Source organism: Pholcus phalangioides, unplaced genomic scaffold (genome assembly GCF_987345545.1).
Source record: "Pholcus phalangioides strain wild (caught in Gottingen) unplaced genomic scaffold, Ppha-v1.0 ptg000013l_1, whole genome shotgun sequence".
In the NCBI taxonomy this organism is placed as follows: Eukaryota; Metazoa; Arthropoda; class Arachnida; order Araneae; family Pholcidae; genus Pholcus; species Pholcus phalangioides.
The window spans coordinates 33,686,493-33,714,191 of NW_028301606.1; the positions used below are offsets into that span (position 1 = coordinate 33,686,493).

Genomic DNA, 27,699 nt, shown 5'->3' on the forward strand with positions numbered 1-27,699 from the left:
TGCTCGCAAAACTTTTCCTCGTCGTTAATCATGTTCAATGCGTGGATATATGCAAATCAACCAACGGGGTAGCGTATCGATGCAAGTAAAACTTAATCGCAGCTGGATACTAGTGAATAACTTTTATTCATTTGAGGTATTGTATGGATAAAAAAAAATACTGCCGAGATTCTTTTTGGACTATTATGAAGTCCCTACAAGATATTTTTTGTTAATATTATCATTTAACTTCTTACAGAAGTTACGATAAAAATTATTATTCGTGGAATTTTTGCTGCTGTTTCTATATGAACAATCGTGATGTCATTGAGAATACTTTTATAATATTGCTATTAATATCGGACAGTCTGAGTACATGATTTCTCACTAATGATTAAAATGTCAATGTAAATATAAAAAAAAGTCTTTCTATTGTGGTATTGGAAAATTGAATTTTATTATCGTTATTATTTGTTATGATATACTCACACTACATTTTCCCTAATCAACATCTGTGCCTCAAACATATACCAATCATTAACATAATTTTCTGTAATTTTCAAAATACTGTTTCTCTGCAGGTTGGAACTTTCACGTATAACAATAATAATAATAAACACCATCTTATGGTGTGTGTGTGTTGCCTTTCTCTTCCTCCTTCGCAGAGATAACCTCATGCTTTACCTTGGCACTCAGGCAGTTTTGCACTTTTCTGTACAAAACTTGTAGATATATCTTTTTTAACCAATCAGCATCAACTCTATTTTTTCCCGTTAATTTATCAAACATTCTGAGCGTCCTTCTCTGTCTCGGAGCTTGTAATTTTGGATTTTGAACGACGTAGTCGTTAGAAAACGAGGCTTTTAAAAACTACGTTTTTATTAAAATTTTGTTGTATCTGAAATGTGCCTTGCAGTGTTTAATTGTGCTATGTTCATAGTTGAGATGATATTTCTATTTCGAGTAACAGTTAAAGTTTTCGAGTAAAGAACCTGGATGGATATTCACACCTCCTTCCTCTTATCACAGCATACACCTTGAGTGTAAAAATATCAATAACATAAAGTAAGTAAAATAGCATTATAACACAATAAAATCAAATATTATGTGTTCGTGTTTTCACTGAACGTTTTGTAAAAGTTGACTACCTTATATACGTTTCAGGAGGAAATTATTATGGCATGAGGTAGTTCACTGGTGTGAATATCGTCGTGAATGTATTCTTGTTGTGTAAATCATTTAGAATATCTTTCCCAAAGATGTAAAATAAAGACATCGCATGACTGGTAGAAACGCATTACTTGAGTTGCTGGTTCACAACGTGACACCACGTCTATGCAATTCTAAACCTGGAATTCCTGTAAATACCAGCGCAGCTCCAGCCTCGGTCTGAATCGTTCTGGATAACAAAGGCTAGTGACATCGCCCATGCCACGGCAGTGTCGTTCTGCCTGATGGTTTTTTTCATGGAAATTATTCTTTTCTCAAGTTTAACGGTTTTTGTTTGCATCTAAATTTTCTATAATTTCAATTTTATGTTCAGGCCTATTCATTCTTTATATTATTCTCTCTCGGCCAACTTGTTAAATCTTTCACCTTTGGTGACCCTTAAATTTGTATTTAAAAAATAATAATTGCCAACAAATGATTTTAAAGGGAAAAAACAGTTGTTATTAACCCTTTCTGCCTTGGTGATTTCAATTTCAATCACAAATGATTTTGGCTTTCACAGCGCACATTCTTCGTAAGAAATGATATTTTAATCTTTTGCAGTTCAGTTCTTTTGCCAATAAATTGCGGCAATCAACTGTTCCATGGCGATCGATTATGTGAGCTGAACTTCATTTTCTTTGCTGATATGTATATCATTCCAATTTTTTATCGCATGTAAAACTTAAAAATTATTGAAGAAATTTATTGTGCACATGAACCATAGAATTCTGATTTTTCTTTTTTTTAACGGACCAGAAAACTATACACATAAATTATATAGTTACATATTAAATTATATAAGTTAAATATTCGTCCCTAACATGTCTAATGATGCAAATTTATGTATCGGGAAAATTGTATATATTCAGTTTTTGGTGTAACTAAAGACGAAATTAATTTATAGCAACAAAGATAGTATTCTCCAAAAAAAAAAAAAAATCGTCAGAAAGTGTTAATGGTTCAGATAATTTTCGATGACCTTAGTTAATGCGGTTTATGCAGGTAATGATAATAAAAAGTTTTTGATGAAGAAACTTCATTTATGGAAATTCTTTTCGTAGGAAAAGTTTTCTAAAAACAATTGTGATATACGAGAAGGATAGCGAAAGAAAAACAATAAAAAGAAAAAAAAATACATCAATAACAAGGGAAAGTATGAATTCAGCGCGCGAAGAAACAACAACCATTTGGATACCACGACAGGGAAAGAAAACGACCCACGCGTATATCAATGGAATTCATTTTGCATGCATTAGAGACATGACACACATGACTGAGATGATGGGAGATAACGGATCGGAGAAACAGTGAATGCGAAATGATGTGATGCTTTCTCCCTTTCCCCCTTTCTTTCTTTTAGTTGATCCGGAGAAGTGAACGTCTTCAGGGAAAACCAAAAGTGATTTCTTAAAACTTCAAAGGAAAAAAAAGAGAAGTAAACATTCAGAAGTCTGTAGATGAAGAAGCATGCAAAGCGAGAAAGTGCGCAGAATAAAATGCATATATGAGATCATAAGAAAAACATACGCATAACGTACACAGCACAAAAATATTTGAAAGATGCCTGTAGGAGGGGAAAAAACACACACACAAGCTAAAATAGGAATCTGAAATAGATGATGCCTGCCCAAGATGGGGTAAAAGAAGAAGAGTCTTGTACTGGAGATCTGAGTAAGAAACAAGTCGTACCTTTTCCTATACAGGAGCACGTTTCAGAATTGCAGGCGATTCCTTTTTTTTTCTGTCTCTTCAGTACTCTTCCGTCTATATCTACTTTTTTTTTTATTCTGAGTGTCTCCGATGGCTTCGAAAATAGGAGTGGGAAAATCCTGATGGAAAAACCATGTACCTTTCAAATGTTAAGGCTTAGAGAAAGGCAAAGCTGCATTACTTGCTTTCACCCTATTCTTTTGCTATAGGAAATTTTCTTTTCTATCTTTTTTTTCTACTTTTGCTTATACTGAACTCTTGTTTTCTAGGGGTTACAAAAAAACAGTAGAAAGTGTCGAAGAAAACCTTTTTTGTTGTCCTGTGGAATGAATTTCGAACGTTAGGAATGTGGCATGTTTCAAAGAGTGAATTACTACAGCGCGAGTCAACATTGAGTAAAAAACTAAAAAGCTTTGGCCCATACTATTTAATTTCCATGTTTTTTCTCCTGTCTCTTGTTTGTTAAATATCAGCATTTGTACTTTTCTTGCATTGAATAAAAAGACATTTCGTATTTAATGTAACTTTATTTATTTTTTTTCGAGTGTCTTACGGGTAGCATTACAAGATTCGATTTCAAATTACTTTTAATATTTTTTTAGAACAGATCGTAACCAATCAATTTAGAAAAAAATAATGATTAACTTCATTTCGATATTTAATAGAGTAAGGTTTCTTTTAATTTTAGAGGTCACCTGGAGATGCAATAAAACTACTTTTTTACAGCTTAATAATCATTTTCCAGTGGAACAAAACTGTATTTAAATATTGTTTTCCAACCCCTTCTTAAACGGCCAGCCTCAAATACTGTCACGGACACTGTTTTCATCATTCATTCTATTAGATTAGAACCTCTGTACAGATGCAAAGATTCGTATATTTCTCCTCCCGTTATTCCTCTTATAAAGCCGCTGTGGTGGGCGAGTGGTTATAGTGACGGACTCGCGATGCGAGGATCCGGGTTCGAACCCCACAGTGGTGGTTGGCTGAAGTTCGTTTTCTGTGGTTCCCAACTTCAAGGCGCAAATGCGAGCCGATCTCCCCGTTAAAAAGTCTCGCCACAGAGAGCAACAGTCCTACAACGATAAATCATTCAATCATAACACTTTACTCATAGTTAGAAAAACTAGTGGCAGATGGCAGCAAAGACAAGCATTACAGAGAAACAACAAAACTTCACGTCAGGTTTCACTACACGTGCACGCACATTCCCGCATGTACCGATTCGTTGGGGGGTTCCGCGGGGTGCATGTGTGGTGTAGTAGTAGGGCCTCCAAAAAATGGCTCGAGGATCCATGATGTTCTTAAGTCAGCCACCTCGTTGGGCAATTTGCCTGTTGTGGCGTTGTATTTGTAAATGTTTATGTAATAAAGTCGCTTCTTATAAAGCTTCGGAAGTTGATTTTCACCACTTGCGGCTAATTTGGAGAGCCACTACTTATTCAATAAGAGTTTTTTTTCTGATTTTGAAAGATTCTAATATTTTTTTAATGCATAGAAAGATGCTCGCTTTATTAGTTAATGCAAGATGTACGAAAAATGGATATATTCATATAGATGCTGATTATTTTTGGAAACAAAATCACATATATGCTTCTTTTGAGGGAATATTCTAGTGGTAGAGCATACGTCCGGCATACGAGAGACCGGGGTTTGAGTCCCAGTGAAGGCAGCGATGAATTATAATTTCCAAAAATTAGTGCCTTCGTACATAGTCAGTTTTCCGTGTATCTTTTAATAATTTTTTGTGTAAAAGGTAATGCATGATCCCATACTCTTTTCACTTTTTATCGATAAACTCAATGTAGGCATAGATGGAATTGTTAGCGAATTCTCCAGATGACGAGAGGCTAATGTTTGCGCGATCAAGAATACAAGTGATAGTGATCCAAGCTACGGACGAATTTAAATAAGATTGCAACATGACTAGAGCATGATTTTAAATACTGGTAAGTGCATAAGTGCATGGTCATTCGTTTTGATTTGAAGTACTCACGTTTCCAGTTGGACAAAGTACAGGGGATAGTCGAATAGCAACTTCATTTCAGATATTTCCCTTTATTATTCCCGATGGAATGAGGATAACCGAACGCTTCGGTTTCTGAATACTATTCCACGGTGGTAAAACAACAAATAGAATGTCCGGTTGCAGTTTAAAAAAACGGTGTCTTTGTGTACTCGTAAAGTGAATTTTTTTTCACTTTTTGGAGTTTTCGTTCACTCTGAACTAGAATATGCCGTAAGGGTGTGGAGACCATACCTACAGAAAGACATATAATTTGTTGAGGAGGGTACAGACAAGAGCTACGCATGCTTTCGTTAGCACACAACTCTTAAGCTATGAAGAGATAGACTTTCTTTTTGAATATGTTCTTTCTTCTTGAATATGTTCTTTCTTCTTGAATATGTTCTTTCTTCTTGAATATGTTCTTTCTTCTTGAATATGTTCTTTCTTCTTGAATATGTTCTTTCTTCTTGAATATGTTATTTCTTCTTGAATATGTTATTTCTTCTTGAATATGTTATTTCTTCTTGAATATGTTATTTCTTCTTGAATATGTTATTTCTTCTTTAATATGTTATTTCTTCTTCTTCGTATGAATCGTTCGTTTCTTGAGTATGAATCGTTCGTTTCTTGAGTATGAATCGTTCATTTCTTGAGTATGAATCGTTCATTTCTTGAGTATGAATCGTTCATTTCTTGAGTATGAATCGTTCGTTTCTTGAATATGTTTACATCGGAAGAACTCAGATTACAAGTCGGGAGAAACATGATCGAAAAGTTAAATTTTTCGACGGAATGGATAGGATGGATCATTGGATATTAATAACCGTGAATCGACTGCTTCGACAAGGAGGATCGTTTGGTAAGGGAACATCTACAGGATGTGTTGTATGGAAATAAATCGAGAAGCTATCCATGCTCAGATAAAGCAACCGTATTTCTTAGGGAGCTGCATTATATTTTATCATAATTATCAATTTTTTTGTTACAATTGTTATTTTTCAGTTGTGGTATTTAAGATACATAAAACATCTTAAACCACACACACACACACAGTTTGCTATGGGCATATATATATTTTTAGTCACCTCGTAGGACATTTTGCCTGTTGTAGCCTTTGAATTTGTATTTCTTGTTTAGTGAAACGTACAAACTAAGTTCTATTCAAATGTGTTTTATTTCTCGGGTGCAAATAACTTGTGTTTTATGCAAAGCTTTGACGAGTAAAAAATCAAGGTGTTTCCATTGAAAACCTGAGTTTTTTTTTCATTGTAGATTATATAGTGTATCTCTACAAACTTATGTGCACTGTACAGTACTAGTTTCACAGCAATCTGTAATTTGTTTTTGGTTTTATTGGCACAAGAGCCAATTAGGTCAAGATGCGCCCTGTAATTTGTGTTATTAAAATTTCATTTTTTCCCAAATGAAGTATAATTTGGAAGCTGAAAAATAAGGACCCCTCTTTCATGATTTTTTTTCTGTCCTGCCATATTCTGGAAAAGATGATTTTCACTGTAAAGTCCTAAAACCCCCATAATCCATTTTTATAACATTCACATGCATAACAAACTTAAGACGTGATAAAAATATATATCACATAATAATGATGCACATAATGATATCGTTAAATTAAGATATAAATTATATTAATATATTTATGATCATTTCTTGCTCCTGCATGAATGTATCGGCATAACATATCCTGCAAAATATTTAATAAAGAAAAAAAAAGAGTCTGATGGTTTTTTCCTCATTTCAAGCAAGACGTAAATCGTTCTGATGTAATAAATAATAAGACGAAACTCGAATAGGAAAAAATGATAAATGGCCAAATTATTATTTGCTATTCAACGGCGTTAATCGAGCGCGACGATCGGTCAGACATAAAGTAAAAAGGGGGACACAAAATCCTTCTTCTTCCTCCTGTCCATTTTTATAGCATTAGATTTATCGACTTATAAGGGAACAGGACCTTTGAAAAGGATTTTGAGGAACGGGTGTTTCGAAATGGTGTATTGAAAAGCATTTGAGAAGTGCAGCCTACTCCGGACACGGACAGGAGGAGGTGGGCGATGGTTTGGTTCATTTTCTTCTTCTTTGACCTGGTTTCCTGCAACACAAAACGGGAAGTTGATGTCCCACAATGCATTTTCTAAATCCCATTTTGAAACATCGCGAATTGGCAACCTTTCAAGAAAACCTTTGTGAGTAATTTTCTTACCATCTCTTTCTCTTTCTCGGAGGTAACCAACGGTTGAAGCTGGATCCAATGCCACCGCCCGCCTATCTTTTTCCCATTCAATTTTGTTCTGATTCTACCGGAGAATCTGTTTTCTGTTTGGCACAGGATACCTACATATGTACCTGCATTTAGATATGAAATAAATTTCTCGCAAATTACTGTTAACTCTCTTTCAGGATATTCTTCTTCTTTCATGAACTAAGTTATGAAAATGATGGTGATTTTATTCAAGATATGCAGTATAATTTGTCATTTTGATTTATAGTGGATGTCACATGAGAAATAATCATTACCATAATCATAACCGCTACTTCGCTTTCATTGTCGAGAATGTAGCTATTTTGCTGAAGTATTAACACCAAGATATGACCTTAAATATGTGGCTTGCATATGAAGAGAAAACGAATATTTTCTCATTTTCTCAAATTTTATATACTAGGTAAACATAATCTACTGAGTTTTCAGAAAATCTTTGAAAATTTATTTAAAAAATCTGTTTTATGGTTTTTCTGTTTGCACCAAAATTCATGTTACGTTTTCTTTCCCATTGGGGGGATTGAATCAGCTTGTATTCGGATGGCAGTTTAGTAACTTTGTTTTACTTCACTTTACTACTTTTCCCACTTCTTTGGTCAACGCAGTGTTGCACTACATATTAGGTAAAAATACAATTTTTTTTGTATAAAGGATGTAAATATTCTACAGACTTTTATCATATTTTTACATCTTCATCAGCTCAACTTCATGATTAGCGCGATCTAATGATGCTGATTTCAGAAAATCTGATTCCGATGATGCTGATAATAGATATGAATATTCCAGAGTCAGATTTTTCAGATTCTGGAAATTATAGCATCAAATTATGCGAAAAAACAAATTCTGAAGTCACAACAGACAAATTACCCATAAAGTGTCAGTGAAATGATAAAGTAGGAAAAATAATGAAAGACGTATAAATAATAATAAAATAGAAATGTGAAAAATAAAATCATTGAGGAAAATAGTCCATAAAAAATATAGTACTTTGTCGCAACTTGAATACAGCGCCGAAAAGTTGAATAAACTAATATTCCTATTAAAATTGTTCGGTCTATGTGGGGTCGCATGAAACTGCATGAGGTTCAGCTGGATTTCAGAATCAAGAAATTGTAGGAACATACAGAGTATAAAAAACGTGTTCTTTTCGATGTTGAAATAAAAATTGAGTTGTTTTGCACAATAAAGTCGTAAGATCTAATAACTCCATTACTGCGGATAACTCACCAGCTAACTGTAGAAATTGATTTTACTTCAGTTCTGAAAAAAAAATGCTTTTGTCAAATGATTTCCGAAAAAAAATTTTACACATGCATCACGTTCAAATCATCTTCATGACAAAAAAAAATAAATGTAAAAAAAAAAAAAACCCACATTTATTTTCATATCTGGGATAAATTGAGTTTGAAAGGAGTTAATTCAATTTTTGTTCATATACACCGAGTAAATTACGTAAGGGGAATTATAATCCAGTTGATAAATATTTGATAAAATTCCATTGTTAAAATACTCGTATGATTGGATTAACTGTTATATATCTTGCTACGGTGGCTCAAATGAAATATTGGCGTGTTAGTGTCTGTTAGGTGATATCTCGGAAAGATTCTTTTTGAGTTGTTTTTGAGAGCTACTTCTCTCTCTCTCTCCCACATCTTCTGATGGTATAAAAGATAGGGAAAAAATTTAATCGTAGGACTTAGAGCTCAAGAAAACGTGACATTTCCCGTGTATCTTCAAATCTTGTTTCCGTGTATCCGTGTTTACCTTCGTGATCTGATAGATGTTTCATAAAGCATCGTGGGACATCATAAAGAAGGGGCAGAAGGTATAGAAGAGGGGTAAAGCGACCATCGATTCTCGTGGAAGAACTTCACTTCATCACTACCGCTTCAAAAATTGAATTTGTCTCTTCACCAACCAGAACCGATACTCTCGAATTCAGCTTCATTCCATTGAGAAGAAGAAGAGAAACTTTTAAAGCAGTTTAAGATCGTATCTGTGCAATGGCCGAAAAGTCTCTTTCTAGAAATGTATCGTAGCAACATCTTAGTGACGTCGTACACGGTAACAGAATAGTGCGTTGTATTTTGAGCTTTTCTCGTTGAAATTGGATTTATCCCAAACACGTCCAACGTCAGAGTAACTCCCTTTATATACTACGTACATCTCTTTCTTTCTGATTCTTCACCATCCATCCACACAACCATACTCTGACAGACCCTTACTTAGTGTAGAGCCGTTAATTATGATCAGAAGACATTCCCACAGGGGCAGAAAGGACGGCCGCACACGCCTCAAAGTAATAACGTAATGGACCAAACCAAGTCCAACATTAATGTCTTCGTTTTGAGCCGATGACTAAGCTTCCACACTGCGCGGAAAAGCCATTGCAACACGAAAAGCGTGAATTATGACTCCCGTCGCAGTTTACGGACAACGTGCATTGACTGGAATGAACCGGATATAAGTTATGAATATTGGAATATTTGTGGTGAGAATGGCGTGCGGGTGGGAGATGAAACTATCCGTTTGTATTGAATTCGAGGAATTATTATGTATTTAGGCGGTCGTATTTAGTGTTGCAACATTCCGTTATGCGAACGGAGCTTCGACCGATACGTACAATGAGTATGGAGATCAGATGCATACCAGGGGGATTAAAATTAAAGTTCCCGTACTCCGAGTTGTTTTTCTCAGAAAAGTACTCATCCGAATGCAGCCAAATTTTCAGGCTATCTTGATGTGAACATAGGGGATAGATTTATACAATAAAATAGTTCAGTTTTTGAGAACCAGGTGGATATATAAGTAGTGTTTTGTTTTATTTAATTTCCTTTTTTTATGTGGTCCATATAACATATACCAAGTCTCAATATAATACGTCCGCCAAAACGTGCGCTACATATATCTCTGTAGTTTCTGTATACTGACACTGTTCAGACCTATGGAGCGCTCATCATTGTAGTGACACTACTCAGACCTATCAAGCACCCGTTCTGATTGACGTATTTTATCGAAATCTTGGTATACAGGCTATATGGATCATGGGAAAAAAAGGAAAATTTCATAAAGAAGCGTCAGTTATTCACCTGGTGGTAAAAATCTTAATAATTCTTATAGCATAAATCTTGAAAAGATATCTTGAAAATTTGGCTGTATTCGGATCAGTTTTTCTCACAAACTACTCAGAGTATGGGAACTTTGGTTATCGAATATTAATAAAAAGATGAAGCAAATCTGAATGGAAAAATTGAATTCATGTCAGAGTAATCAGTATTGATAGTTTGGACATGTATATGTCACGTTAAATGTGACAAATCAGTTATTATGCATAATTGCTAATCGGCTCTGTAAATTTGATAAATTTATCACATTTACACCGGTTATTATGAAGAATAGATGGACGTCATTGGGGTGCATTCGATAATAGCTAAAAACAATTAAAAAATATAATTTAGTAAAATGAAAGTAATATCGTGCAGGATATGATAAGTACATTTTGTTAAACAGTATTGCGTTATTTCGGGTTCAAATTGTAGAACGCGTTAAACAAGAGTGTGTTATACTGGAATCTGATTGTATACGTACAAAAACTTTCAAAAATTCGTTAAATAAAAAAAAAAGAGGTCAAGTGAGATTTCGTTGTATATCCGGGTACGACCTTAAAATTTGTTAAATAGTTAATTGGTTCATTATATCCGGTGCAGACTCTGGCTTGCAAATACAATCATATAAATAATAAATCTTATCACAACAGTAGAGCTGATTTATATTTACCAATACGAAATAATAAGCATAATATATAGAAATATATGCATAATAATCGACCAAATGTGATGAATTTATTACGATTTATCATGTTTACCAGCATTGCTTGACTATTTTGCATAATCAACAGTAAAAGTGAGGATTTTTTTTATTATTAGTGCCTAGATATTATGCATAATCACCATTATAAATGATACATTTTTAGGGAAATTTATAAAAATATTCCGAAACGGTTATGCATTATAACGAGATTTATCGCATTTACCGTAACATTATACGTCGCAATATTTATATTCACAATATTTTTTTCCAGTTTTCGAATTCTTACTTCGTAATAATAAAAATTTAATTTTTGAAAAATAATTCATAAAATAATTTGGAAATGCTCTCGTTCAAAACTATATTTTTGTTTTCATCATTCAATGTTTTACTTTGCTTTCGCATTATTTATCAGAAATTTCATGAAAGCAATTTATTAAGTTTAAATTTTAAAGTTATGACTTAATTCTTTCGAAGGTTTTTCCCTCCTCTGTTGTATGTTAAAAGGATTAGCGGTGGCGTATGAATAATTTAGTTAGACCATCTTCATTAATCGAATCATAAATAATTTTTGCTTTAACGTACTCGGGTAAAAACAATTAATGATTTATATGAAATCCTCCTAAAGCTTCAAAACGATTTATCTTTTCAGGAAAAACAATATTTTTTATTTTTTCGTCGTTGTTATCTAGAGATACCGTCGAGAACTTTTATCACGATTGAATTCTCACATTTCTCAGGAAATAAAAGCAGAGGGTCTGGGGGGGGGGGGATTCTGAGAACTGCATCGAAATTTGCAAGAATACAGAAATTTAGGATTTGAATTTCGCTGCTAAATTATTCATATCCTGGAACATTTTATTTGAAAATTCTTTGAAAATGTTTCTCAGAAATTTTATCAACACAAAATGACGAACATGCAGATTTTTTCCATCCGATATTTGCAGCTATCTGATATACAGTCAATAAAGCTATGCGTATTTCCCTATGAGCATTATTTGATGTCGTGTTCATGTTTGGGTTATATACACAAGGTAGACAAAGTTTTATATATCCGTACTTTAATACGATAAACTGGAACTTTCCCCGACACATGCGTGTTATGTAAAGCATTTTTTTTATAGTGACTCATGTTGCTTTAAACACTATTCTATTCTATCAACTTTGGTGTTTTTATTTCGCCACGGAACAAGCCAACGTCCATCCCTTTGGGAAAGAGAGCAAACCATCCCAAGATGAAGACGGTTACTCTGAGCGGTCAGTGGCCATGTCTGTCTGTCTGTCTGTCTGTTTGTGACAACATAAATACGTCAGACGCCGCACATACACTCAGATTCTAGTCTTGTATGCACCGGTTCATTAGAAATTTTGCAAAGGAATGTGCACGATGTGTGTTTGTTTGCATATAGATTAGAAGTGGTAGCACGATATGGTCAACTTAAAGCAATTTCATAAAGACATCATTATTGTCGAGTCCCTAGATCAGACGTCGGTGATTCAAGTTTCCGAGTAGATAATTGTATAAATAGATCTTCTGTGTCTCCCTAATAACCGCTCAGATCTTAAATACTGACAAAGCATCCACTTATCTGTACACATGCACTTCGTACAAATTTCTCTGTGTAATTTCTAATGAATCAGTCCATGCTGGAATGTGTGTTCTGAGCTGTGTGTGTGTGAGCCATGTATTATGTTAAAGTTGAGCTTATTTTGTATTCTTGCTGGTATTGCCATCTCTCTCTTCAATATTTTAAAACGAGGGTGGTGAAGGCTTGAATTTTCATGTTATGTTAGTGTTAAAGGTCTGCCTGCTCTCTGTAGGGACACTTTTTGAGAGACCAGTTCGCAACCGCCTTCATTTCGTTTCCAGTTCTGCATCGATCAGACGAAGTTGGAAAACAGCAGAAAACCAATTTCAACCGACCGCCATTCTGCAATCAACAGGGTTTGAACATTAATTAGCACGAAAAGAGTCCTGCACAATGCCCAAACGACCGCACAGAGTGTGACGATACATCAGTTGACCAAAGTGATTGTGGTGGAAAATCGAAGTTGTACACCACAGACAGGAGGCATATTCTTTCAAAATGAGACGAAAAAAACATAACGCTACGAAAACAAAAAAAATTTAAATCTCTAAAAATTACTAATTACTACTAATTTTGTATTGGTAACAGTATGATTCACGATTAAAAATTACTATAAAATGATATTTAAATGACATGAAAAACCACAAAATAGTCATAGAAAATAGTAGTTTCTATATAAAGCAGCAATATATATAGGGAATATACTTTCCAATAATAAATTTCTAACGTATCCGGTACTTGTAATCTTCATTTCATTCAGATGCGTTATTCATCCGAATTTTTCGTACATTGATAAGTATCATTAGTTTATTTTGATGGACAATGATTTCCGTTAATAACATTGCAATTACTTATCTACATTGGAAAAAAAGAACTTTCTCAACAGAGATAGTGAAAGATCCTTTGAGTGTGTTTATATATATATATATTTAATTTATAGCTGTAATAATACACCGTCACGCAGTAAACGAACAAATCCCTCATCTAATTAGTTATCGTCAACCCATCTTTTTTATTCATTTTTGTGCTAGCATTATCAGAATCATTTCTCTTGATTCCTCGTATCGGTTCTAATATCTCCTTCCGTGTTTTGAATATTCCATGTGAAAAGACTTGTAATCATACACTAATATCTCGTGTCGGAGAAATGATTATTTTATAAATTGATATCTTTTCAAGTAATATTTGTAACTGAATATTAGATCTGAATAAAAAATATTATAGGTTTATTGAATGAATACATCAGATGAGAGCTGAACTTGTTAAACGAATATGTACATAGTGAAGATGTATTTTATCCGTGAATGATCTCACATAAATTTGAAAACTTCATTTGTGAATTTCTGAGGACTCGATTTCATTAGTCGTATGTAATAGTATATTTGTTAACTTCTATCTCCTATAAATCAATATTCCCTTTAAATGAAAAAGAGCTGTGAAAACAAGATCTATCGGTGAACAAATACTAAATGGAAAAATAATGCATACATGAATTAAATTGATGCCAATATTATGCGAATTAATAAAATAATGATCATAATAAACAGTAGAGAGGATATAAGACGATATAAGATCAAGAGGATATAAGAGGATATAACGATAAGAGGATATAAGATCTATACAGCGCTATTTGAAGTAAAATTATCATAACTTCGTTAGCTTGTCTGGAAAATATTTTCTCTGAAATAAACTACATATGTGACAAATATTTGAATGATGCGATATATGTGTAGGAGTTTTATTTATAACGCAATGTGTTCCAATTCTTTTTCCCCCCTTTCATTGCCCTTTGTATGGGATAGACGCATGCATTTTCCATTTTAAAATATAACTTTTTAATGCTTTTAAAATTAATACTAGTTCTTTCAGACACGAGCCTTCATTTTTCAGACTTTTCAAAATGTTTTTGCAGTTTTGATACTCAACAAATGTAATAAAGTTATAAATGCCAGAAAATCTTTATATTTTTTAAATGCAATATTTTGTGAAGAAATAATTCACTTTGTTCAAATTTTTTCAGCCAAGCTGATGCAGGGTATAATGATCTTTACCTACAGTTTTTCCACAATTTTATTGCCAAATTTTATGTAATAAATCAAACTTTCCAACGATGCACTTTCTCATAAATGTCATCTTAAGCCCCCCCCCTCCCAAAAAAAAAAAAACTTTCACTTCAAGTGCTGCCCTCTGATAAAAGTTCATATTCACCATACTTCTAACTCAAGACGTATACAATTATTTAATTCAGGGCTTAACTCCCCGAGGGAAAAAATGAAAGAGATAGCATATTTTGACGTGAATACGCCTTTTTAAAATCATCTGAGGATACTGGGAGCAATCGCAAAAAGTTTCGTGACTAAATTCTTTAAACGCTCATATCTCAGGAAGTACACAACGCAAGTCAAAGAAAGGATATCGTCAGACTCACATTGCAAAGGCGGATACAATATTATTCCAGTTTCAATTTCTCTTCACGTCTGTGCACTAGAGCCACTGCCCTGACTTGTAATAAATAGTTTTACGCTATATTTCGAGCACTTCACAAAAATAGACGATATTTTATCGTTTGTTAGCTATTTCAAATAACAAAACCGATCAAAAGGGCATATACGCGATTCCAGGCACAAAAATGTATTCACGTCAAAACTTACGGCCGTGTCCATGACACAGCCTACCACATTTTTTACTCATATTTCAACCTTTTTTTATGCCCTTTATGTGTTTACTGTGAACCAAGAGAAATTTCTGGATTTTTTTGTATCTAGAATATTAAAAATGTTGCAAACCATTGCGAAGGAATGAGCATGTTGAAAACTAATTATTTAAGGTTCCCACAACAGACACTGCAAAAATCATTGGTGGAACTGAAAAGCTATTACTTCAGGGAATTCTTAAAGATGTCGGACAAGCAATAATACACTTTTAAAGGGATTTATCGTTCACATAGGCCCTGTTCATACACAGAAGATTTGGGGAGATCAGTTCCAAAATTGTGGATGTGTATAATAAACTCAGAGACACATAGTCAGATTGGAAATCAATTTTATATACGGCTTGTCCGGAACTCTACGGCTAGAATGATAGATTTAATGAATCTCAAAATATTTTTGTAATTGAACCTAGGGGAGTAGATGACGTCATTTTACAGCATGTTAACATTCAAGTTAACATGAAACCAAAATAGAAAGAAAAAAGTTCTTAAAGTGATCATGGAAATGTTTTTTTTTTTTTTTTTTTTTTTTTGTTATTTCCACACACATGAGAGGGAAATGAACGATGTTCTTTTCTGTAGTGACTGGATCCTTATCCTTCCGTGTACATAGGAAATGCCGCTGTCGATCCTGATGATGTGAGTAAAGTCGTCATATTTTGGTGACTTTTTGGTGGGAAAAAATCAAAATGCGCCTATTTTTCCAATAAGTGTGTTGCGACCCTGGGTAACTTTGTAAAAAATGTTGCTCATGAACGTTCACCCCTCTCGTTTCAGCTGTATAGCTGTGAGATACCCTTCATAGAGATAGTATATACATAGTATTGATTTTTGTTTCCTATTTAGCGACGTTATATAGTGATTTACGTAGAAAAAAATACCGGACAAAAAACAAAACTTGTATGAACCACTTATCATTTCATTGTTTAGGCTGGAGAATTCAGAGCTTTTGTATAACTTCAATATTGACCTATTTATCAATATGTAATTTTAAAGGATCCGATTTTATATATTTCTTAGCCGCACCATTCCTCTGTGGAACACCTGGTACACATTACTCTGAGCAATTTCTAACGAATACGTACATCTGGGAACGTGTTGTGTGATTGTATGTGTATGAAAGGTGCTGACGTATTTCTGTTGTTAGAGTGGTGCTCGTTTCCCGTTTCTTGCTAGTTCTGCCATCTGTGTTTCGTATTTTGAAGTAAAGATAGTATATGAACTGAATTTTAATGTTATGTAAGTATCATGTTGAAATTCTGCCTGCTATCTGTAGAGAAACAATTTAAATTGTACATACTGTTTTGCAACAGATGAAAAATCCATCACTACCAGATTTGTTTTCCTCTAACTCAACAATGAATGCGAGTTGAAATAGGCATGCGATGAAAAGATTTTGTTCCTACTATACGTAAATATACATTTTATTTGATAAATATTTCCCAACCTAACCACCGAGACATGAACACCTTTGTTAAAAATGAATAGGCACAATGAAATGGGAATTCTGAAGCTGTTATAAAACTTTAAAGTGCGCATACATGGAGGAATCGTTTGTGACAACAATATCGATCACTACCGTAACCAGTACATGAAATGAAGATCCTCTACACAAGTTTTCCAAAGGAATACATCAATAAGTATACCACGATGTTATTCATCATTTCGCATATTATGGTCAGTGAAGGACGTAATTTATAAGACGTGTCAAAATATGAATTTAATATAGTTGCAGCTGCTGCGACTAAGATTAAAGAGATAGGATGATAATCCTCATTAACATTCATGGAAACTTTCTCGAGCAAAATAACTTCAAAGACGAAATTTCCATCCCTAGTGACTGGGAATACCATTTTTTTTTTCTAATTTTTCGAACATTTCATTTATGAAGCGTCTTATCCCACCAGCCCCATTGGAGTTATTCCGTTGTTTGATATCTCAGCATAGATGTTGTACTCGCTGTATATTAGGAATTCCGCCTACGACATTAACATTACAGTATTTACTATGCAAATTTTTTTATCTGAAAAAAGACAGTTCTCTTTCATTTTGAATGTGAAAATTTCTGCTCATAAAAAAAAGAGAATTCTTTGATCTCATTTATTCAATGTTTTTTATAGTCAGTGACATCGGGAACTTTACTTCAACTTTGCACCATTAAACTACGTTTTTCGGAATGGAAATATAGTTCACTTGGCATTTAATGCGTTCCGCGTAGAAATTGCATTCTAAAGAAATCGCGCATGCATTTCGGCATCCGATATCGAAAAACTCACAAGTGAAGAAAATCACTTGTGAAATTCTGAAATGCTATCATAAATCAAGTTATATATTGTGAAATGATTTGCTTTGCCCGTGTCTGAAAAGATTCTGATTTCACGTAACATTCTCACAGATGCTCATTATGTACGCAGACAGAACATCTTTTTCATGTTGGAATGTTAAAGAAAAAAATTGTAGTTTACGGTTTGAGTGTTGTGGAACCAAAAAATATTACAAATGTTACGGTGACTCATGTATGACCACGAGACAAACACATTGAAAGTGACGCTCAAACACATGTTTTTCTCTTCTCTGAACTTCTTTTATCAATTTACTGTCAGCAATTTTTAGAAATGGTGGTGGAAGAAAATCAATGGAAACATATAAAAAAAATGTTTGTCTGTATGGGAAAGTAGATCCAGTTCGACAATACATTTCTTCTTTTATTCTGAAATTTCAAACTTCTATATAAATTTGATAGATTTTTTCTATATCGGGAATAGAAAAGAAAATATTGCATTGGTTATTTCTGACTTCTCTTACGTGAAAGTAGAAAATGATATACTTTTCTTTCCTTGTCTATAAAAGCAATCAATTTCAGCAAGTGTTTTAGATCAGAATGTGTTTCTAACCTTCATGAGGAAGAAAAGGGATATTTGTCCAAACGAGCAAGAAGTGATTCATTACTGAAAGTAACTGAAGTGTTTGTTACTTGAATAATTAGGCTTCTCTCTCAGAAATCTCTACTTGAATAAGTTGAATAATAAAAAGAAAGTCCTCTAAATTGTAAATAGATCTATGTGAATATTTGAATATTTCTGTCATAAGATATAAGTGATGAAATATTGAATGAAATGATATCACAGATATATGTGCATTTTATGAAAATACAATTCTGCTGAACGATAAGACCAAATACTTTTACTAAACCCACAACAGTATAAATCTTAGTTGCGCAACTTTTCCGGTCCGCGGGCAAACGAGATATATAGATAGATAACCACATAACCCGTACTTTACGGGACGTTACCGTACTTTTGGCCTTCCGGATATTTTGTCTTAATAAAAGGACCCTCTTCTTCCGTAATTTCAATGAAGATTATTTGAGTATTATTCTTCACTTCAATTGTGATATAATTATACAATTGATATTATAAAGTAAATTATCACAATTCATATTACAGTAATATAAATACATTTGTCTCTCATATTTTTCAAACTTCATTTTTTTTTTATTACTTACCATTTTAGTCCACTACAACTAGTATCATTTCCGCCATAGGTGATTTTTCGTTGATATCAGTGATAAATGACACATTTTCTTACCCTCGATAACATTTTTATTGGTGATAATTGACGATGTCTCGTATGCATCGCAATTTCCCGTATTTATATCGAAGAAATATGAACAGCGTAGGTGCAAATCGTGTTTTCTATATTGATACTTTTCTCGGGAAAAACCTTCTGCAGGCAGACGGAACCCCTTGGAGGGCGGAATTAGGCTGGAGGTGCGCACACCTGGTACACAGCATATGCTTCATGTATGTAGCGTATTTCATATAGCCTTCTGTATTTTGATGTGGGTTTGCGTATAGGTGAGGAGTTTTATATACAATAACGTAGAGGCAGACACGTAAGAGCCACTAAATATGGAACATATGGAACAGACCTACATTTCAAGTTCGGAAATTATCAAGAACCAGCAGGGACTATAATCTAGTGTGGTTCACAGCATCCCCTATTTTGTGAAATTTTAATATAAATTATGTTTCCCACCTCTTTTATCATAAAAACTGGACTGGTACGGCTGAATGTGGGTTTTGTATATAACAAATTTGTAAGAGTAACGGTTAAAGATAAGTGAATCGACGAGCATTATGTACATTTATTATATTGGGATGAATAGCGGTGCCTAAAACCGGCAGTATGACAATAAATCAATTCACATGCAGCGTGAAATGAAAAATTTCCGATTCCATTCAAATAACATTTGTTAGTAGAACAACATTGGAGCCAAGCAGTACGTAGATGTCACCATATTACGAAATGTTGATCATTTTATAGTGAGTAGGATATAGCACCAGTTCTTTAATTCCGATTGTGCTCGCTGGAGATGCAGCGAATAGTATGGTAAAAGCTACTACGAATGTCTCAGATCATTGGTACATGTGGCGGTGATTTGATCAATTGGATGTTTACATGGGATACAAATTCAAGGCTGATTCATTCCAGGGCTATATAGTAAGGACTGTCTCATCTGTTTGGAATTGCTGTTGCCGCTTTGGATCAGTTGGCGGGGGTCTCAGACCAGGTGGGTGAAATCACCGTTCTAATATTTTTTTTTAAATTAAAGCGACCATGTATTACCAGGGTAGCCAGTGAAGCGCCCAAGTGGCACAGTGGTAAGATGCTCGTCTCCCGCTATGCCCACGGGTTTGATTCCCGCCCAAGAACATTCGCATCAAGTTCTTTACTTACCGAGCCTGGGACGACGACTGATAGATGGCGCTTTCATTTCCCATCCAACTGTAGTGGTTGAAAATCGGTATGTATGATTTGGATTTTTTTTTACTAATGTATGGTAGCCAATATTAAGTAACCCTTTCTGTGAGGACAATGCCGTCAGCTGGCATCGACTCCGGTGCTGCCTTCGATTGAGGTGGTCATGTTACGTTGTTTTTAATAAAACTTTCCGGATACACCCATCCTTCGGGAACGCTTCGGCATCTCTCTGAGATGGGAAGTGAGGTGTGTCCGGTCTTCAAAGGTCAAAGGTGCGTCATAAGAAATCCCTAATTATTGTGATTTGTACCATATTCATCTTTAAGAGAAGTTTGTCTTCAGTATTATCGTTATAGACAACTGCTGTTACTAATTACCCGTCACAACGAAACCAGTTTTTTGTTCGAAGATGTGGAACAGGGAGAATACTTCTTTACCGCTTACTATGCCTGGTCATATCGTCATACAGCAGTTTATTAGCAAACGAGGTGGATTCGAAAATGGGGTGCCATTTATCGGCGGTCATCTCAGGCTCAGTAAGGAAAATAAGTCATTTGCATTCTTCCCAAAGATATTTGTATTATTCCGACCTCACGCAAACTTCATAGTGGCAAACGTGAATATTTATCACTGCACCGCTCCGGTGCTTCTTCAAGGGTGATGATTCCACTCAATTTTCTAGTCGCCTTACTATGAGGTATTCTTTTATCAGTGACCTTCAAAATAACATTTTTCAATGACCTTGACATCTACCTTTCCCAATGAAAAGTTTTGATCTTATTCATGAGCCGGTACTTCGTTTGTGCTCTTGTTTCCGAACGCGTGGAACTGGTTGACAACTAGATGTGGTCTGCCGACTGTTGATTGATCGATACAAATGTTTTGATTGTTTAAAAAAATAAATGAATATTGGCGCAGGTAAAGTAATTTTTATTGAACAAAATATTTTCGTAAAACTCATATCCTGTTTTTGTGAAGATGAAACTAGTTCGATACTAGTTATCCTTAATTTCATGAAGTGTTTTATCCCCAATGTAATTTCCGCGATGCAAATGAAGCGAGACATTTTATATCTGATATTCCGTGATTAATAAGTTCATCTCACAATCCTAGATAAATTACTCAGCTAAGTATGGGCACTTTAGTTATGAATTCGAATGCGTGTTTCCGATCTTTGCAACGAGGAAATCTAGAGTTTCACGTGAAGTTCCCGGATGAAGATATATGCATTCTGTGCTTTCAACGCGTAGAGTTTATCGAGACTTCTACCCAAACTCAATTAATGATATAGTTATGCTAATAAGGCTGAAAGCGGGAGTCCTGCCTTAAGCTACGCTCAGGAAAAGAGGACTTACCTGCTCTCACTTGCACATCTCTGCTGCCGACGCTTCCTAAAATATTTGATGCAACGCAGCGGTAGACTGAAGCATGAATATCTTGACGGTAATCCTCTGAGTTGAAGGGTAGGAACGCAAGGGATCCATTCGGCCTAACGTGCCTTAATCCAGGTATATCACTGACTGGAGAACCAACTCTGCGTATCCAGGAGATGTGGGGACTCGGTCTTCCATGGGCGGAACATGGAATGTCTGCTCCTTTTGTGTTGTAAAATTCTATAAGATATGGAGGCTCGACGATAAAGGATGGTGCGATAAGGTCGATACCTAGTACCAAACCTGAAAAAAAGAAAAAATGTATATGTATGTACTCACACAATATGAATCATTGAAATCGAAAAATTAAGATCATTAATCGTGCCGTATACAGTCGAGTAAACTTACAACATACGGTTATGTAATCCCCGACTTTAGACCCATTCACTAACATACACCTTTACATATTACATACCCCACTCAAAACATTCACTGTGGATATGTTATACCAAGAATACTCCCTTGACCTAGAAAAAAATTAGGATATAGCATACTTGCAAACAAAAACCTAGAACAATGAGCTAAAAAACGGACTTTTTTGTGCAAAATGTATTGTATGTGAGGGTGACATCTTGATTTTTTTCCCTAGAAAGCAGTGAAAAAAATTTATGATAACGAACAATTTACCATCGAAATAATTAACTCATCTCTTAATAAATATCTCAGAAGAGTCAGCAGTTAAAAAACGCCACCTAGTAGTAACAAATATAACTATTCTAACAGTATGAATGTGTTATTAAATAAAATTTTTATGTATTTCTATGTGCTTTCTGTGAAAACTGCATGTAGTATGCTCTACAAATTATTGAATGTTTGCTTTTTCTGTAACTTTTAGATCACTTGGTAGATGGCAGGTATAAACGACTACTGTGATCGGTAAAAGCAGATATCCGCACTTTTTAGAATGCATCAAATCTCTATCTATTAAAACACTATGCAAAAGTATGTTGATTAAAAGCACACACATTCGTGGATATTTTTTTTATATATTTAATTGTAACAATTCTGTGAATTTTTTTAAATAAAAATCATTAACACCATTAACATGAACTTAAATCAGTGATTTCAAGTAAAATAACAAAAAACTTTATGGATGCTGTATGAATCTCGTATGTGTAAACTTTCCAGTTTGTGGCATAATTTTCATTTCCAATAAATTTTCTGAAATATTTAGAAGATATCAACCAGGAATTATGTTCAGTAAAAATTGAATTTAACCACGTGCTGCATTAGCTTATTTTGTCCGGAACCATCTCAATAATGCACTTTATGTATGCATACAACATCCTATATGCAAATTTCAAGACATTGTATATAACATACAAGGTATATACATACTAAAGTTGGTAAAACATACACATGCTCAATTACCAAGCGTGCATGTTATGATCCAGGGGTCTTCAACACGTGGTCCACGGGCTAAATTTTGACCTCAGAGCGTCTTGTCGCAGCCCGCAGGCCATTTTCAGAAAATGGTTGAAAACATTAAAAACAGATTAATTCTAGAATTAATGAAATAAATAAATTTGAAATAAATTGAGGAAAACTGGGAGAGAATTTTAATGAAACAAATAATTAGTGAAAACATATTTCAGAAAAAAATTAAAATTGATGATAAAAAAATTGATTATAATTCAATATTTAAATTCGGCAATTTTAATTAATAATAAATATAAGTCTTCAATTATTTTTGTCCGTGTTTAATTCTGGACTCCCATTGACACCCACTATTTAGATGCCACTTAGTTATTTGAGTTACTTTCCCGCGGGCTTGGTGGGAAGTTTCAATTTGACTCGCCGTGTCTGGAAGTTTGAAGACCACTGTCATAAACGAATAATTCAACTGTAAGTGTATACGTAATTTAATGAGAATATGTTTTTTTCTCTTAAAATTGAATGTTAATAAAAAAAGAGGCAATAGTATGAGGAAAATCCCCATTTCATTTAGAAAATAAAAATAGTTTCAATCAAAGGAAATACAAAATTTGAGCAAAAAAAAAGAAAAAAAAATTATATTACTTTCAGAAAGATGGTTCCTTTTTTTATTATTATTTTTTTGTATATGCGTGTGTGTTTTCTTTTCTGTATCTATCCCACCATTAAGTCTGCCACAGGAATATCGATGCTACCCCTCTCCTGTTCGTGATACTCGTACTTCTGTTCTGTCCATTAAATATCACTTTGGCCCCGATGCACTCAATAATGCAATAGCGTTCTCGGACTTCGTGGTTTATCGAGTTTCGTTTCTTCGCGAGGTTGTCTTTTGATAGTGCTCCCGCATCAATAATCAAATAACCCACCGTAATATTTTGCTTTTTGTGCTAGCATAAACAAACGAATACACAAGATGTAACGACTTCCTATAATTGTGTGTGACATGAAAGCAGAAAACAAATACAAAGATTCACTTTCGAAAATGCGTACCTCTCGTAGGATAGAAATGGTTTCCGTTTGATAGAAGTGGATATAAATTAATTCTGATTCCAATAAAAATATAAAGGTATAAAGTTAATATTGAGAATCGAAACTATGTCAACAGTTATATAACCCTTTATGGCTGACCCAATAACAACATATTTAAAAAAAAATTTTATAAAAAAAAGGATATAAATTGGTGTTGTTTTCACATTTTTAATTCAAAATAAACACAACAATTTCATAAATTTGAGCGCGCATTGTAATTGACTAAGGTAGCTTATTAATGGTAAAATATACAGGATGTTCCGTTAACGGACCGACAAACTCAGAGGTCTGTCATTAGACATCAAGAGGAACAAAAATTGCGATGGAATATGGTTTCGCGAACCACGTTGAGTGGGTGAAAATCGCGAAAAACGCATGCGGGTTTCAACGTCCCGCTGGAATGAGAAAAAGTACAATAATAACTACAAAAATATTTATTTGATTAATAATTACGAGAGTTGTTGGAAGTGGCGGCCGGTGACGTCATTACACAGTCTACAAGGACGCGAAAACGATTCCCGGACGCGGTCGAAAATACCAGGCATGCTTTTGATATCTGCCGCAGCGACGATAATCGGCACTATGAGATCTTCCGGTGTATCCACAGCTGTCGCATAAACGAGTGATTTAAGGTGACCCCATAGGAAAAAGTCACAGGGATTGAGACAACTACCTTTCGGCCACCTTTTGTCTCCTCTGGAGTCAGAGACTGCATGCGCTTTTCGTGATTTTCACCCTCTTCACGTGGTTTGCGACACCATGTTCCAGTGCACTTTTTGTTCTTCTTGATCCATTAACAGAACACCCTGTATAGTTTGCGCATATGTTTCGCAATTATATATATAAACAGATAACATCTTGCTTAACAAATTAATAAAGTTGTACAGTTGTTTCCTTCAATTTTATTTCCAAATCTCTCTATCTGGAGCAAATTTTGTGGATATCTGAGCACAAAAAATTCACTACGACAAGGCATACTATCTTTCAACATAAGTAATTTATGATACTTATCTATCCGTAATTTGTCCTGAAATGGTATAAACTATAATCACAATTTTCGGATAGTAGATCGACACGGGCTGGTTAAAAATCTTTCGAATAAGAAGTCATGCAGGAATATCTCTTAAATTGAACCAGTTGTGAGTATCTCTCGTACGGTTTACTACACATATGTTGCCATAAGTTATTTAAATATAATTATAACAGTTATTTAGATTCAATTAAATCAAAATAACTGTTATAAGTATAAAACGTAGAAATTATTATCAGTCTTGTACTATTAGCTTTCTTCACATTTAACAACATTTTTGAACATCGTCATCCCCGACTGAATCCATAGACTGAAGCTTTCCCCATGATGCCCGGTAAATTCAAATAATTCATCGACGATTTATCATACTCACTAATACGAGCTGTGGGGATTATACATAACCACCGGTACATGCGATAAATTCGAAACATTTTATCAAACTTACCAAAAATGTTTGGTCATTATGCATAACAACCGCCGATTATACGCCATCTACGGATTCCCTACATTTACCGTAACATATATAATGGAAACATTTTGGCATCATAAAAACAGAGTAAATTGTTACAAAAAATACTAAGTCACGTTTTTATAAGTTTGTTTTTTTTTAGTAAATTCTTTTGTGAGTTTCTAGGTGCCCCCATGTGGTATTTCCTTGTTTAAAAGAAGAGGAGATTCCCATTTGTACAATGCAGGTTTCCCACTTTTACACAACTGGGAGAAGATATCACGAACTCACGAAAGAGTTATTACTCTGAGCCACCTAGTGACGCGGATCTAAATGTCCAAGTATAGAAACGTCAAAAAAGTAACGGCGTCCATTTCAGCCCGTTACCGCCACAGCTCGAAAATAAGTTCCGAACGAAATCCTATCGCATAAAGCATTTTGTTCTCTGAGGGCACCACTCGGAGCGTAATTTATAGATGTACCATGTGGCGCCACTACTCACAATTGAGAGCCGGAGAAAAGAAAAAAAAATGCTGGATTTTCTGTTCTTTGGATTCTTTCTGTCTTTTTCATTTTTTCTTGTGAAATCTCTCCTATATTTCTTCAGGAAAAAAACATTTTCACGTGCTTGTGAACGGATATGTGGGTTTACGAACGACATGTTATCAAAGATGTTTTTTTTTGTAAAAACTTTTGAAGTTTCATCAGTACCGCGTACTACACATCTGAAATTCAATTTTTTTACTGAAAAAAAAATAAACGTTCGTGTTCATGGCAGAAATATTTCCCTTTTTAGGTTATAAAAATTTTCAGTAATGCATCTTTTTCGAAGTTTTCAAGCGGTGATGTATCTCAGATGTATCAGAATTGCGAATGGATATTAGACACCTCAGTATACAGAAAGCTATTTGTGTTAAAAAATATATCTATACACATCGAAGAGAATAACTCTATTTGTGTATTTTGAGATACTTTCCTTAGAGGAACATTCCATACATAAAATACAGATAAAAATACTAAGCTATTTACTAAATAATTTCTTTTCGAAATAGAACCAAACAGATAGGAACTGATCTCAAAACAGCATATGTATGAGATAAAAAGTAGAAGACTAATCAAATTTTCTTATTTCAAGCATTTATTGTGATTATGTTTGTGTATTTCATTCCACAGGAGAAGTAGTTTTAACGAAAATTTATTTAAAGAAAGTTAATTAACTTTCTCCTTAATTAATTCCAATAAGAATATTTTTCTATTTTGTTATTAGACATATACACAACAGAAAAATTCTTTTAACCAACGTTACCTAATGTTTTTCGGGTATAACTAATTTCGTAAAAATTATTTATTATAATAAGAGGATATATTATTATTAAAAGCAACATTGTTCATTCGGTTTCCAAGGATATGAACATTTCAAAAGATATTTTTTTATCATGTGTTGTTATATTGAGTAATTTCATTTATCGAATTAAATACGTTCTCATAAATGATAAAATGACATTTCTTTCATTTGTTTGTTCCAAATGTTTCTTCCGTTGATATCACTCACTGCAAGATGCTATGAATTGTAAAATCTGAGGAATTTGGTGAAATCATTTAGAAAATTATGGATTTCTATGGCTTTGAGGTTATGACACGTTTATATAGGTAATTGTTTCACTGCTAAGGGAATCACGTCGCCTTGTGTCATTCAAATCTTTCGTATTAAAGATGATTTTCGTTATGGGGAAATATTTTCCACTATGTAGATAAACTAAATATTGCAATAAATAAAATTTCCACTGTTAATAAAATAATTCGTTAAAAATGTAAGTTCAATATTGATGTACTGGGTGTAAGTGAACTTACGGCCCCAAGCGTGAGAGGGGTTTCAGCAGGGCTAGACAAATAAAAAAAAAAGTAATCACCACTATCCTTGAAATAATATGTACCTAAACAGTAATTTATGTGGTAGCATCGGACATATATGGTTGTAAAATATATATCCCGCTCACACTTTTTGCATGTCCTGGGAATGTGAGGTAATAGTTACATGCATGACGGGGCATGATATTTGTCCAGACCTGGATAGAAGTAGTATACACGAAGGCCGTACATACCTCATGCCCTGTCGGGCGAGTAACTTAAAGTAAAATCCGCTCACATCAATATTTCCCATGCCAAAAAACATCACTTATTTAGAAAAAGATTAAAAATAAATTTTATTATTGATATTATATCAATTATTTTTATAATAACTTGTAATAATAATTTAAAATATTATAT

The 27,699-nt window shown here is 34.1% G+C and overlaps 1 protein-coding gene across 3 annotated transcripts in view; it reads right to left on the bottom strand.

The window, feature by feature from the left end:
* The window catches only part of LOC149078981 (cell adhesion molecule Dscam1-like), a 265,953-nt gene that overhangs the window by 212,675 nt on the left and 25,579 nt on the right, over positions 1-27,699 (bottom strand). For all 3 annotated transcript variants that reach the window (XM_089241228.1, XM_089241230.1, XM_089241229.1), the window contains exon 2: positions 21,413-21,733. In XM_089241228.1, coding sequence (XP_089097354.1) covers positions 21,413-21,733 — 321 coding nt within the window. The remainder of the gene's footprint in view (positions 1-21,412; positions 21,734-27,699) is intronic.